Here is a 16296-nt window from a genome sequence, read left to right as displayed (position 1 = left end):
AACCTAACCCTCAGTTAGCTAAAAGTTAGAGCACGCAGCGTTTCAAAGGAGCTCGGATGAACAGTTAGAAAAATTTGTACTGAAATTTATGATAAATTATCCACTCAATTACAGTAAAAAACTAAAATATCAGATGTACAGGGTTGCCCATATTCGACGGACCCATTTGGCAACCCTATATCTTTTGACAGAGACGTCAGATCGCTTAATGACATACCGCATTGGAAGCGTCAGTCCAAGCAGATTTTTACCATGGAACAGTACACGCCACGCGAGCGCTGCCAAATTGTTGAAATTTACATTCAAAAAAAGAAGTCAAAAGAAGAAGAAGAAGAACAAAATCGTCATGTCCGATGAGGCTCATTTCTTATTGAATGGGACGGTAAACAATCAAAATTGTCGTATTTACGCCACTGAAAATGCCGATATGTTAGCTAAAACTATGGAAAATGCTGCAAAACGGGCACAATACGCCGTACTGGCTCAAGGCGGCCATTTGAGAAATATCATATTCAAAAACTGAAGTCAACAAATTTACTTGAACCAGATAAAATGATTGTTATCATCAACATCAAAAAAATTGTGCTTTCCTTTGATTTAAAAAATAAACATGGGTCCGTCGAATATGGGCAACCCAGTACGTATGCTTCATCTTCTTAAAAAAAGAAGGTAGCATGTATCCTTCTATGGTAAGAGTGTGAAAAATATAAATAGTAAAGTAGTAAAATGTTTGTGTAAAAAAATGTATAGAAATATTTGCATAATTGATGAGTGATACGTAATGAAAAAAAAAATCTCTTGTTAGTTTCTTCCAAGAGCGTATGAGAATTAGGTGTTGTAATCCTATCAAAAGAATATATTTTTTTTTTTAATTTCTTATCATATTTGTATGCCATAAGAACATGCACAAAATGTGTTAGTAAAATTAATTGCACTTTTACATTCTAAACTTCATATTTTTCACATGTTTGGTATTTAACCCTTTGCGGTCGTATGTCTACTCGCATCCATCACTAATTGTATACTGTGTTTATTTATAGAATTAACATCTCTTGTTTATCCTTCGTAATCTTACACTTTATGTATCACTGCACTTTCAACGGAAATTAATTCCGAATTCTATGTCCAAAGTTAATACGACCGCAAAGGGTTAAAATGTACCTAAAAATTAAAAAAAATATCAATTTACAATATCAGTTCAATATATATGTAGTGAGGCAACTAGAAATGAACTTCGATTATAGTGCAAAAATCTACTTTATGTACACATAAATTTCCCCTGCCGTTTTTTATGCATTAAACAAAATCACTTAAACTCATGAGTATACACGTAAGAAATAAATAGAGCGTCACACATGACAAACGCATGAATACGCAACAAAAAAGACAATTAATTTGTATCCGAAACACGTCCAAGTTTTCACATCTGTGTGTGTGTATATCAATTTCCCCACATGTGTGCCAACGAATGCACAACCTCACAAGTGCTCGTGTCAAGTGCCTTCCTGAGCAGACAATTCAAGAATCATTAATTAGAATTATTTAAGCGTACACGTAAACCGATAAACACATACACATATGCACGTATGCTAATTCAAACTTACTTGCGATTATATATGTAAGTTACCCTGCGGTAAACGAGATTAGCTCAAGACTTTGCACTAGTCTTCGATTAATCGCCAACAGCTTAGAAATATTAACAGAATATAAATAACGATAATCACAACTTTGTGAGATTGAATTTTGTAGAATTACTTCAAGTGAAGCACAGGTAGACAAAGATTTTGCGTCTTCAAAAGATTAATTTGTTCTACATCTATTCACGTTGTAGGTTATACAGGTTCTTAGGCATTTGACGTTTATTTACTGGGTATACGGTAGAAAAATCATTTTTTTTATTAGGTGCGCAACTAAGTTCTCGCTGTTTTTTGATGAAAACACAACTTATTATAAAAAAATGGTTACAAGTGAATCATTGAAAGTGTTGCCCATCGCTGGCTACTACTTTCTCACATCTTTTTGGTAGATCTCGTATACCGTCGCGGTAAAACTGTTCATCTTTTGAGGTTATCCACGGATCAAGCCGTTTTTTGATCCCTTCATATGAACGGAACTGCTGGTCATGTGCCATCGATCGGAACAGGTGATAATCGGACGGCGCAATATCTGGAGAATATGGCGGGTGGGGTAGGATTTCCCATTTCAGTATGCCCAGGTCGGTTTTAATGGGTTTGGCAACGTGAGGCCGAGCGTTGTCATGCTGTAGAATCACTTTTTCATGCCTCTCCGCATATTGCGGCCGCTTATCGCACAGTGCTTGGCTCAATCGCATCAATTGAAGTCGATACCGATCCCCAGTGATGGCTTCACTTGGTTTTACCAGTTCATAATAAATAACACCAACTTGGTCCCACCAAATACATAGCATAACCTTCGCAGCGTGAATATTCGGCCGAGGCGCCGACGTAGAAGCATGACCGGGCAGTCCCCATGACTTTCTTTTCTTTGGATTGCTGTAATGAATCCATTTTTCATCACCCGTCACGATGTGATGTAGAAAACCCTTCCTTTTTTGCTTCTGGAGCAGTTGTTTACAGGCGAAAAAACGACGTTCAACATCCCTTGGTTTGAACTCATAAGAAACCCAAGTCCTCTGTTTCTGAACCATTCCCAAAACATGTAATCACTTGGAAATGGATTCACGGGTAACTTCTAATACTGAAACAAGCTCTTCTCGGGTGTGACACAGATTCTCATTGAGCAATGCCTCCAATTCAGCGTCTTCGAAGGTTTTTGGCCTTCCTTCTCGCGGACGGTCGTCAACATTAAAATCACCGGCTTTGTAGAGACGAAACCAATCTAGGCACGTTATTTCACTTAAAGCAGCATCTGCATAAACTTTTTGTAGCTCTCAATGCACTTCAGCCGCCGTTGTTTTCGAATGCTAGAGGAAAATCTACACTTCCCGCAAATGACGATTATTCGCACAAAATCAGACATTTTCACAAAACCAAAAGTATATGATACCAAAACAAAATCACTAATGTGTCGAAACAGTTTATTTACCATATCTCTAAGCTAGGTTTATGATGTTTAGGTTATGTTAGAATCGACCAGCATACAATGCTGGAGTCATTTATTGACAAACAGCGGAAACTTAGTTGCGCACCTAATTTTAAAAATATGATTTTATAGGGAAGGCCAAGCATCTTGTTTTTGGTACCTCTTAAATGTATTTTAAGGCCAAAAAAATTAGACCCTTACTTTTTTATTTAATTTTTGTTGCCAATGCTTTGAAAATTAACATTGAATTCCAATGCATAAAATGAGCTTTTCCGTAAATTTGGCATAAAATCTTTACAGATCGTGTTATTGCAGTTAATCTGCTCCTTCTATTTCCCTTCAGAGAAGGCCAAAAAATTATAATTATTTAAAGAAAAAAAAATTAACTATTTTATATAGGGGCCCTAAAAATTAACCCAAATTAAAAAAAAAAATTATTCAAAGACATCCTGGATTAGATCAGCATTGGGAAGAAAAGTCAGTTGAAGCATCACGTTAACAAGCAAAGTTGTGGTAAACAGGACGACTCTAATCCACAAAAGATTCACCAAGCTTTAACGTATCCACAAAAAGTTACACTTTGGTACATATTGTAGGCGGCCTGCATCACTGGTCGATACTTTTTCGAAAACGACACTCTCATCAGTATTATGTTCTGCGATTTCTTTTAGCCTAAATTGAACGGCATTCGACTGCTGCAAAGCCGCGGTATGCGCCACGAAGGTCATTATGGTTTGGTCATCTCTCGCATAGGTGATGTTTGTTGGACACTGAGACCTTGTTATTTAATCTGTATATACTTTCTCTCAAAAAATCTAAAACCGGCTGCCCATTGTTCAAATTTCACCAAATCTATGCAGTAGGTTCACTGAGAGTTTGGCCTCTCGTATCCGCGCCTCCTTGCATAGCTATAGCAGACATTTAACCAATTATCTATTCCATAGGGTGTGGTATGGGCCTTAAAAAAAGTACTTTAAACATGGTTTGTTTTGTTCTATCACAACATCGATCCTCCTTTGTTGAAAAAAAACCTTAATATAATATCCGATTCCTTCTCAAGCGATCTAATTATGATGGATTTTGTTAAAAAGTTGGTGTGTATATGTTTGAGTGACAGAAAAATTTCATTAATGAAAGCAAGGGAGGCCATAGAAAGGCTAGCCACAAACAGTAGGCTGCATATCTACTGAGTACCTGGTCACAATAGCATTATGAGGAACTAAATAGTAGATGAGATTGTAAAAAGCGCTGTTAGACTACCTTTGAGGAAGAGAACGGCATTCCAAAACCGCTAAATACAATATACAATGAAATGGACAACTACATGAAAAGGCGAGTGGAAGCTAGCTGGACTAATCTAACCACATGCAAAACAGCAAAAGTCACGACAACGACAAAAAACTGACTCAATTCATACTTACGCTCTCGGGAAAGGAATGCAGAACTATCATAGGTATGCTAACAGGTCATAATCTATTGGCTGCACATGCGTAAAAGATAGGGGAAATGCAGAAAATGCAGAGATGATGTTGATGAGACTTTAGAACACCTTCTGTGCGTGTGTCCGACATTATTAATTAAGCCTGGGAGCCCCATTGTTTGAGGGTCTGGAGGACGTTTCAAAAGCGGAGCTCCCAGCTCTACTGATGTCTACTTTCGGTATTCATAGAGGTTGGTCTCCATCTGGTATCGCTAGTGGCCAAAAGGCCTATGCATGGCTTATTTCCAACCAGGCTAACCTAACCTAACCTAATGAAAGCAAACCACTAACACCTATAAATCATTTCACATACAAATTGTCATATAAACATTTTGTCAATGGCTGGCTCACTATAGTTTGTGAAAGAAGGAAGTAAACTGAAAATATTTCAACAAACATTTAATTATAAAAAACGTGGAAAAATTGCACAAATCAAAGCTTGTTATTGAAAATTTCTTTTGAACGTGAATCGTTCAATCTTAGAGTTATATACATTTATAACGCAAATGCACTTCCCTTCCCAATACCATATTAAAATAAAAAATCGGTTGAAAAATGGGTTAGTTAGTATTCTTACTTCATCAGAAACGCCATGAATCGGGTTTTTAACAATAAATAAAAAATTGGAAGGTGTTTTGAGTTTCCTAAACACAGGTTTGTATTGTACTGGTCTTGACCTAAAACGTGCACTATATCACTTGAAGAGTTCTTTAATTTATCATCTGTGAAAATAATATTTTCATGGCCGTTGACCGCGTGCCACCGAAGAAGCTGCTTGCATCTGTTGAGTCTAATTTTCTTCAAGCGCTTTTCAAAAGATGAGCAGTTGAGCGACGGAAGGCTTTCATATGAAGATTATCTATAATTAGTCTTGACATGAGTCTGGTCGATACTTTTATTTTCCTGGGCATGATTTTCTGCTTTCTAAGGGTATTTCTGCGAGTTCTTTCTCGAACGGCTTTTACTGCTGGACTGGGTCGAAAAGTGTGAGGACGAGTACTTCTTTTTCTGTCTGTCACTTCAGACGTTTGGAGAACACGATTGACCGTGCGCTAAACAAACATTCTCGAAATATTAAGTTTTTTCAGCAATTCGTAAATCTTATTTGCACTTTTACTTTTTTATTTATGTGACGCAATCACTGCAATGCGATTTTCCTTAGCTACCCACACCTCTGTTAACAATCGATATTTGCCACGGAACTGGGTATAATTTATGAGTAGACAATGCATACGAACAGAAGAAAAAATAACGGAACTTTTTTCTGCGAATTTATTCTTGCCGTAAGCATTGTAAAATTTGTCACAGAATTTATTGCAAGACTAAGTATATATTGATGCACAGGTGTAAGAAGATCCCTGCAAATACCCGACTTTGTGAATTTTTGTCATATAGACGTACTTGCTTTAACCGAACGCTGCTGCCCTTTGGATCGTAGTAGATCTACGGAGCATCGCCAAAAACGAGGTCGCTAAAGCAAAGCCCGCAACCCCAATAAGGTTGATAAGAGGAATTTGATCGACTCTGCAAATCTTAAAAAAAATTAAATACATCTTTAAGAAATAAATAAATAAATAAAAATAAATATAATAAATAAAAAGAATAATAATAAATATAATAAATAAATAAGAAATAAAAATAAGAAATAAATAAATAAGAATATATCGTCTCCTTAGTATTAAAATAGCCTATAAATTTTTTGATGTTTTGAGAAAATGAATTTCAAACTTTTTGTCGAAAGTAGCTCTCACTCAAATCTCGTTATGTCTGTAAATATTTATTATTTTTTGACAGACGTTTTGACCCACTTTGTGGAACTAGAATTTGACAAAATTTTAACCACATATAAAATCGATCCAAAAATTCAATAAAAAAATAATAGCCTATGAGCACATAGGCTATTGTTATACTAAGGAGACGATATAAATCTTCTAAGCCGTAAAAAAATCCGATTTGCCATTTTACTTTCATAGTTCACGAAACATATTGAACCCCAATTGACCGAAATGTTTTATGGCATTAACTTCTTTCCAAATGATTCATATTTCCATAACAAAAAGCGAAGAAAAGCTTGCTAAATCTCATATTTTAGTTAGTACTGAAAATTTTGGTAGAGCGTTCTTTACAGTGAAATATCATCAATTGGCTTTAACATTTTTTTGAAGTTTTTGGAGAAAATAATTTTTGTTTGTTAAATATTTTTTGGGAAAAAATTTGTTCATTCGATTTTGTATATGTTTTTTTTTTTTGTTGATAGCTAAGACTATGCTAAGTAATACCTGAAAGTTTCATAATGGGACTAACAGAATTTATTGAGTTACAAATCCAAAAGTGAGGCACAATAGATCACACGTCCCAGTGGATATTTAATTTTAAATTTTCACCCTCTAGGGGTTAGGCGCCTTTTCTTAAAAATATTAAATAAAAATAAAATAAAACAAAATTAAATATTACCTGAAAAATATTATGTGAATATTTGAAGTGCATTCGACAAATACTTTTCGAGTTATTCAACAATTAACAAAGGGCTCTCGATCGCTCTGGAGCATTTCTGAGGCCGCCAAATTGTTAATTTTGAACAAAAAAGGTTCTATCAGACACAAGATTATATTTTAATAAAACTAGTTTCCCTTGTCCGGTTGATTTTAGATCAATCTCCCAGGGCTTGTGCTGATCACCGCAAGGGACTTCTGGAGAAACGGACTCCATACAAACAGCGATAACTTTTACAATTAACTAGCAAAAATAGTTATTGAATATTATCAGTTTTTCGGGCTTCTGACACCTCTAAACACTTAAACAAATCTCAAAATAATTACATTTCTTTTCAAAATGTTTTCAATTTAGTTCCTACCATTACTTAAACCAAAAAATGGACCCATTTTTCGAATAACTGTTGACAATATCCAAAATACTTGGGTCACTTGACTAGTCAATACATCCTTTCTAAAGGGCTTCACTATAAAGACTTCAAAATAAATGTTAAATTAAATGATATTATAAAATTTAAACAAAAATAAATAACTCATATTTATTCACTGGTTGTTATTGCTGTCAATATTCGTCCTAGATGAGCTTACACTCCAATATGTTATGCGAGTACTAATGATGTCTCAACTAATAGACGAATCTGGAGTTGTATGTCACCTCTGAATGGATTATATATTATCTTAAAGTCATATATTTATATCAATAATGGTTTCAATTTCTTGCCAACAGATTTCCGCTATTGACAAAAACTCTTTCTGTCACTTCCTCTTATTTCTCCACGTTACCTCAAACGCTGCAGTCATGCACAAATCTACACGTCTACTCTGTTTATGTTCGTGCAAATATGTAATCTGTTCCTACTAGAAATACACATTTTCTTGTTGAGAGAAATAACTTTATCTGTTGCACACTTTACCTACTGGGTGAATAAGTTCGTATGTGATAATGATTATTTTCAAATGCACGTGTGAACTAATTTCAACTACGCAGCCATAGCTTTGAACACTCATACCACCATACCACTCATTTGCATTGTGTGTGGCTTCTACTTGTACTTGTTGTACTTGTAACAGAAAACACTTGTTCATATCCCTGTATGGATATGTGTGTGTTGTTACGTGGCAGTGAGTAAACCACTACAAATTGAAATGATAATGAAATATCAATAGGAAGATTTGTAAATCGTAAGCGGGGTGAGGCGGACACTAAGTAGTTCAGCTTAGAAATGTTTTTCATAGTGCATGTCACTTTGTCTATGTGTTTGCGCATCATATTATGTGGTCTGTATTCATTTTCACTTCGATGTCAAACAATTGTAAACTTTTAAGCTGCAATTGTATTAATGTTACTTATACGCCCAGTAAAGTAGGCAAAAAGTAGGTGACTAGTTGAAGGCAAGGCGGATGGTAGGTTTTACGGTTTTTTATTGAGCAGCAATGAAATAAACAGTGATACTGCTACAAAGCATGTTGCTGTTTAATCGGATTAATTAATGTTTTGTAAGCAAAAGCGTATGCTACTTGTATATGTAGATATGTTTCTATGTACATATATGGTAAACGCGTAGGGCGACACAATAAACCATAATTATAATCACCTACCACACCCTATTCAACTAATTTCTTAATAATATAATTTTAAGACTAATTATGAAGAAAACAATTTCTTGTTTACTTAATACTAAATTAGTTTTTCTACATCGCTTTTAAAATGCATAAAGACTGCAGTTCAATTAAAATATATACATTTTTGTGATGCTTCTGCATATGTGAAATGGTTATCTACCGACAGACATAAACCTGCATACATCCGGAAAGCGTTGCTTATATGAAAGAGTGTAGACGAAAGAGTAGTAGGTAACACAATAATAAATCAGCAGATAGAGAAATCATTTTGCATCTTGCCTTGGTTGCTTATTTCTTCTTTATACCACGTAAAGCCACATCGCAGATATACATTCAAATAGCAACTTTTTGAAAAAGTGCTTCTTCTGTTTTCTTTTTTTTTTGTTTTTTTTTTATTTAACAGTAACGGCAAAACTGTACAAATATGATTTATGTATAGCAAGAAAACTATATTCCAATCGCTTGAGCCATTTGAGCTCATTAGAAACGTGGTTTCAGTAAATTTATGTGTTTGTTTATGTCAAAGAAAATCTTACAGGAAAGATACTACTGTGGGCAAAAACTAGGGTGAATTTATTTGTCAAACTTCGCGGGATTAAAATTTCGCTCTAGTTATTTTTTTCATGAGTTGGCAGCACTGTTAATAATATCTGGGCAAACTTTCAGGTGAATGTCATTGTCAGTAATATATTTACGCTTGTGTTTACCAAACGACCAAGAGTGCATTTTTCGATTTTACAATGTCTGATTTGATTCAGCAGAGAAGTGCCATCAAATTTTGTTTGCGTAATGAAATTTCGGCTGCGGAAACGTTAACCATGTTGCAGAAGGCATTTGGTGATTCGACCATGTCGCAGAAAAATGTTTATAAGTGGTACAAAGACTTCAAAGGGGGTCGAGAACAGATGACCAATACGACAATAAAGTGAAGGAGTTAGTGCTCAAAAATCGTCGGTTGACTGTTAAAGACCTTACTGATATGATCGGAATATCAGAAGGATCTGTGAAAACCATTTTGAAAGACCATTTGGGCCCACGAGAAGTCAAATCTCGTTTGGTACCGAAAACTCTCAATTTCTTGGAAAAAAGTCGTCGCGTTGATGTGTGTGAAACAATGCTTTCTGACTATCAGGACAAGCTCGAATGCATCATTACGGGAGATGAGACTTGGATTTATGCTTACGACGCTGAAACAACCGGCCAATCAAGCGAATATCGTGTTAAAGGCGAGGCCAGACCGAAAAAAGCACGTCAAAGTCGTTCAAAAATAAATGTCATGAAGACAGTTTTTTTTGATTTTTGTGGTGTGGTGCACTATGAATTCCTTCCACCTGGCCAAACTGTTAATAAAGAATATTATTTGAGCGTTATGCTTCGTTTACGTGAAGCAATTCGTCTAAAAAGACCAGAATTATGGGTCAACAACTCTCGGTTTTAGCATCACGATAATGCACCGTCTCACACTGCAATCGTTCTTCGTGACCATTTCGCCAAAAATTTCACGCATATCGTTCCGCAACCACCGTATTCGCCTGATTTGGCTCCGTGTGACTTCTGGCTATTCCCAAAACTCAAGAGACCACTCCGGGGAACGCGTTTCGAGTCGATTGAGGAGATAAAAGCTGAATCGAAGAAGGTGCTGATGGCTATACCGGAAATGGACTATTTGGCATGTTTCGGGGATTGGAAAAATCGTTGGCATAAGTGTATTTCATCGAGAGGGGATTATAATTTGAAGGGGATGAAATTGATTTACAAGAATAAATAAAGATTTTTCATTTTACAACCAAATTCACCTTACTTTTTACCCACAGTAGTATGCAAGAAAATACAAAAAATCCTGTGCAAATCGGAGGGAGATCGGGTAGATTTAAGGAAAATTAAAAGGGAATCCAAGTGTAGTACAATGAACTTAAATAATTTCTGAGTGCTGCACTGGCTAGTTGTCCTGACAAAACAAAAAAAAAAACAAAAAAAGCAAAAATCGGAGGAACAAACGCATAGTTATTGGAGTACATATTTTAGAATTTTATCTTATAAGATTTAAAAATGCATTCGTAGGAAATCAAAAACCACATTTCGTGACATGCAATTAATAATATACTGCTTTCTCTGATATTCTACTCAGAAAGAAAAACTAGAATTATTGTTCATTATAAGTTTATAAAGTTATTATTTGAGCCGTTTTCTTTGAAAGTGTTGTAGGTCCATTTTCATAAAAAATTAGTTAATGGTAAAAATGAATTCAAGTTACAATCATATTTTTTTATATATATTTATGAACTTTTTCCCAAAAAATCTTTTAAAATGTTCATAGTTTTCATTATTGCAAATTTTCATAGTTAATGAAGTTGCAAATACATTGTAATTATTTTGAAAATGGCGTAAGTCCACTTTACTTTTATTTAGCTCAAAATCGTAGTACATAATATTTTGCGTGCAGTTTTACATATGTGGCAACATAATAAATGACATAAACATTTTTAAAGTTTCCCAGAAGTTTGATTTCTCCCCGTTTATTATAGAACATAAAATCATTCAGGGGTTGCCAAGAAACTTGTTATTGGTGCTTGAGGCATTTAGGAAATGTAACCTCGCAACAACATGTAAAGACTACAGTGATATGTGCGCTGAGAAAATTAGAAATTATTGGGCGTAGAATTTTTAGGCTATAATTTTTTTTCTTATTCAGGGCACTCTTATCTACCAAATGATATTGATTTTGGAACTATCGAGGGAAAAAATATGAGAAAAAAAATATGAGAAAAAAGATTTGTTCTATTTCTATAAAGTGTATTAAAAAATGTATTTAACATAACAGGAAACAAGCTGATTTTGTTTCTACAAAACCCTTAGAATATGCGACTCTAAGAAGGCGAAGAAGAAATATTAGTGGTGAAGAAGTGAAGCAAACAACATAAAATGCCTTATAAAACTTCATTTAGTGAGATGGAGGATTTAAATCACTATTTTAATTGATCTCACGACGAAGGCCACAGAACTTTAGAAATATAGCATCCCGCGTTGATATCACCATTTCAGACCCATCTCATTAGAAAAATGTACAGACGTGATTGATTAATTTTTTACCACATATCCCTCCTATATATGACTATTTTTGAAAACTTGACTGTGCAAACACTTAACTTTCAAAAAGCTAAAATATATTAATAGTAGGAGTATAAGTAATTTCAATTGAACAGTAAATGTTGAAATGAAACCTTTTTCTTTTGTTATTTTTAATTTTTTTAATTATTGAAGTATTTAAAAAAAAAATCATAAAAAATGGTTTGCTTCAACTGGGATCACGTAGTAAATATTTTCAAATTGTACGACTTTTACTTCGGTCACCGTAACCGAATGAGTTGGTGCGTGACTATCATTCGTTACTACCATTCGGAATTTGGAGAGAATGTGGATTCAAATCTCGTTGGGACACCAAAAAGAAGAACATTTTTTTTCTGCTAGCGGTCGCCCCTCGGCAGGCAATAGCAAACCTCCGAGTGAAATTCTGCCATGAAAAGGCTCCTCATAAAAACAATATCTGCCGTTTGGAGTCGGTTTGTCGAACAACATCAAGACGGCTGCCACAAATAAGAGGAAGAGCTCGGGCAAACACTCAAAAATGGTGTACGCACCAATTATATATATACATATATTACCTAAGCAATGTTTTTCTGCTCAACTAAGCTGTGTATTGTAATTTAGCTAAAATTTTTAATAACAATATTTTTGTAGTAAATACTCAGTAAGATCAATTGTTTATTGATTTCAGAGTAAATAAATAAAAAAAAAATATTTAAATAAATAAATTAATTAAATAATTAATAGATAAGTAAATAAATAAATAAACAAATAAATGAGTTAATAAATAAATGATTTGTTTTAAATATATACATGTGGCAACACTGTTTTTTCTTTTTACTCATCTCTTCCTAGTCCTGCGTTCTTCGTTATATTCCCTTGTTATAAGCACCACAAACGCGCATTATATTGCAGTCTGCTTGAATAAATCAAGCAAACATAAATTAAGAAATAAATAAAATCTTTATTATCAAGAAAGAATATAGAATTTAAAATTTACTGTTTAATTTAGGAAGCAAAAGAATCATATCTTACGGATTAAAGAAAAGCGCAAAAGTTGTATACAATCATACCCTAGTAATCGTTGTTTAACTCATTAATTTAAAGCAATAAACAAAATCGTAGTCAATATATCCCAGCAGTCCTTAACGCTCATTTGCACATGAATTTCGTAATTATCCCTCTGAAGCTGTTGTCGCTCGACTTCCAGTCTCATAACCATTTTCATGACTTATTTTCATGTGCTACTCTTTATGCAAATCACAATAAACATCACTTAGCTTAACAAAAGCTCTATTTTTAGTGTGCACTTAACGAAATTTTTCATTTATTCCCCCAACACTCATTTATTTCCCTCATGAGCTCGCTCACTTTCCACGCTCTTTAGCTATTTTCGCATAATAAATTTCTCGAATGTCTTAATTGCTGCCGTCACTTACCAACTCATGTCCCCGACAAATATATTCGAACAAACAAAAATACGAATACTCAAAAAATACTCACCACACCATCGCCAATGTGATGTACAGTGCAGGGTATGTGCGCGGTCGCACCAATTTGCGTCGTCACAACAGTGGAGTTCTCCGTGCCGAAGTACATGGGCGCCGCGTAGATTTCATCTAAGCCGGCATTGGAAACCTCGGCCGAGCTGCCTTGCGCTGCTTCGCCAAGGCTGTTATGCTCGCCACCACCACCACCCACGCCCACCACTTTATGTAGGGGGCGTGCTATATGCTGCAGCTGTTGATGTTGATGTGAATGTCGTTGTTGGTGTCGTTCATCAATTACATTTGCTGAATCAAAACTTGTTATGCTACTCCCACTTGTTTGATGGTATGGCTGTTGTAGATTCAACTGTTGTGATTGTTGTTGGTGCTGCTGCTGTTGCTGCCTCTGTTGCTGTTGCTGTAGTTGGTGTTGAAGATGATACGATGATGACGCCGAAATTGAAGAGGGTGGATAAGGCATATCTGATGAGGCGGTGAAGGCGGCGCTATAGCTGCCATGAAAACTGCCATGACCGGTGGCCGCCGGTAGGGGTGGCGGTTGTGGGGCTGGCACATTATAATTACTCGTCACAATGGGGCCGGAAATGCCAGCCGACGCGGGCGACATAATTAAATTTTGATTTATATTTCGATGTAGTTCATTATTAATGTTATCCTGCGTAACGTATGATGTAAGACCTGCAAAGGAAAGAAAAATGGTCAAAAAGCAAGAATAAGTATAATGAACGGGCATGGACAATAAATGTCTGTGGAAGTATGTAGTTAAGTTAAAAATATGGTAGTCCAAATGTAAAAATATAAAGAAAAAAATTGGAAAATATTGCCTTAATGTGCATAGGAAGAAACCATTTGGTATTGAGTTGTTAAGGTGAAGTTGTTAATGTGGCAGCTGAATGAAACGAATGCCTATTGCTCTTTTTGGGCGTTGGCACTTATTTATATTTATTTAAGACTTTCACGCAGATCAACATAGAAATGTTCACAATTGACATGTTGATTGTTTTTGCGCGACGGGTGGTCTGCTTTATTACTTTCTGCATAAATTTGGCATTTAGTTAAGTCATTTTCACTGATGAACTGGCTACCTGTGTGGTACAGTGCGGAATTAGCTATAGGGGCTGCTTGCTTAAAGAGGCTACATTTACACTAAATAATCAATTTCTCTTTAAGTTTATATTATTTATTTTTCACGGGAAAATATTTATGTATATTTTTCAGATCATTTATAACGAATACCGAATACAAAAATATTACATGTGAAGAAAATCTTCATGTATGAAGTTTTTTATTTTTATATTCTATAAATGAATTATTTTATGGTTTTCAAATTCGCTTATTAAGTAAAAAATAGAATACATTATCACCAATAGCCTTACTTAACCATTAACTGGACTAAGACAAGGGTTGAAATTGAGGAGACCGAGTTCGATCAAGATTAATGACCACTAATCTCTATAGTCATGGCTTACTGTTTGTGACTAGTGATGGCTATCTGAATTCCGGCATATGTAGGTGTCACTAAAATATTTCATACCTTATGGAGACAGAAACGAATGACTATAATAACACTTGAATAGTCCCAATGACCAAAACATTTCTCCCTATGTATGCAAGTTAAGCAGAAATAACTGCTGACCACCTTCATACACGGATATGCTCTCTGATGTGTTTCTACCAGCGAACATCTTAAGCAAACGACTTTACAGCGCTTCTACAGTTGCAATGCAAGTGTGAGGCGACTGCTATGAGAGCGACCAGAGCGATTAACAGCGAAGAGTAATAAAGTGTGAAACTCACCATTGTGCAATTAGAATTTGTAAATGGGAGTTCCGTTGCAAATGGACCAATTTGGAGATCACTACGGTTGTTAAAGCTAGCTTTACTAAGTATTTGACATTTTTGTAAATTCTTTTCCTAAATAAGTAAATATTTTATAATTTACAAATGGTGTATTAAGGGCTCATTGACAAGTTTTGAAATTTTACTGATTCTTGTTCTAATTTTTATAATTTCATAAGTTATGAATGTATCTTAAACTTTGCGATAAAAACCATATAAATTAAAATTGCCTATGTTATGAAAAAAATCACTAAATTTGGAGTAAGACTTTGAGTACAGAGTTTTGTAGCACATTAAGTTTTGGTATTATAAAATTCAAGTTTCATGTACCCTGAAAATTTGTTTATTTTTTTTTTCACTTCAAACTTTAACTTTATTGGGCCAAACTTCACCGGGCTACAAAGCTGCATACCTGAAATTTCTTTATAAATCGTTTGAAAAACGCGAGAAATTTTTGTTGGAAAATTGTGAAAATTTGCTAAAATTTGAAGTTTCCATATATATTTGTAGGAGAATGAAAAATATTTTCTTTAAAAAAATAATTATTAAAATTAACTAAGGAGTAAACCAGGTGGGTATCAAAATTTGTCCATAATAAGTCCTCGCGTTATAGTTATTTAATTCGGTGTATATTTAGTGATGTGCGTCTCAGTCTGTCACATAATTTCGCAGTTTTGGTCGTACTAAACTCGTAAACTGTGTTTTAGTCCATATGTTACCCTAATACTGAGCTCTAATGGAATCCGTGAAAACTCAACGCGCTTCGGATTTCAGAAGAATCATTTCCTCGAAAGCCTCACCCAATGATCGTGCCGACTTTAAACTGGAAATATTTGTACCTGTGATCATAGTAAGCTTTTTTTGTTCACTGAATGAGTTTTTTTGTTAAGAGCAGTCCTCCTAACCTACCAGTTAGTGCTTTTTTCGCTCTTATAGTCTAAGGAAAAAGTTAGTAAAGAAGGAGAGGGCTATATTACATATATGCATACATGTAGGTATACTCCGATATTTTTCCCCAAACTGAGGACCTACAATTTTCTGCTGCCTCTCATTGGCAGATGATTTTTATGAGCAGGTTTCCAATGACAGAAATATTTTCGGAGCTTTGCCTTTGCCTGTCCAGAAGCGGCGGCTATTAGAAAAAAATTGTTTCCCTATTATCTGGTAAGAAACGGTTATAGTAAGGAAAATATTGGGTTCGCAACTA

The 16296-nt window shown here is 34.9% G+C and overlaps 1 protein-coding gene across 1 annotated transcript in view; it reads right to left on the bottom strand.

Moving 5' to 3' along the window:
• Positions 1–16296, bottom strand: part of LOC129244126 (uncharacterized) — a 143790-nt gene that overhangs the window by 122222 nt on the left and 5272 nt on the right. The window contains exon 2 of the mRNA XM_054881742.1: positions 13246–13928. Within this exon, the coding sequence (XP_054737717.1) occupies positions 13246–13928 (683 nt within the window). The remainder of the gene's footprint in view (positions 1–13245; positions 13929–16296) is intronic.

The sequence above is a fragment of the Anastrepha obliqua genome, chromosome 4 (assembly GCF_027943255.1).
Source record: "Anastrepha obliqua isolate idAnaObli1 chromosome 4, idAnaObli1_1.0, whole genome shotgun sequence".
In the NCBI taxonomy this organism is placed as follows: Eukaryota; Metazoa; Arthropoda; class Insecta; order Diptera; family Tephritidae; genus Anastrepha; species Anastrepha obliqua.
The sequence above is the reverse complement of the archived record's forward strand: the minus strand, read 5'-3'. Positions and strand labels throughout refer to the sequence as shown.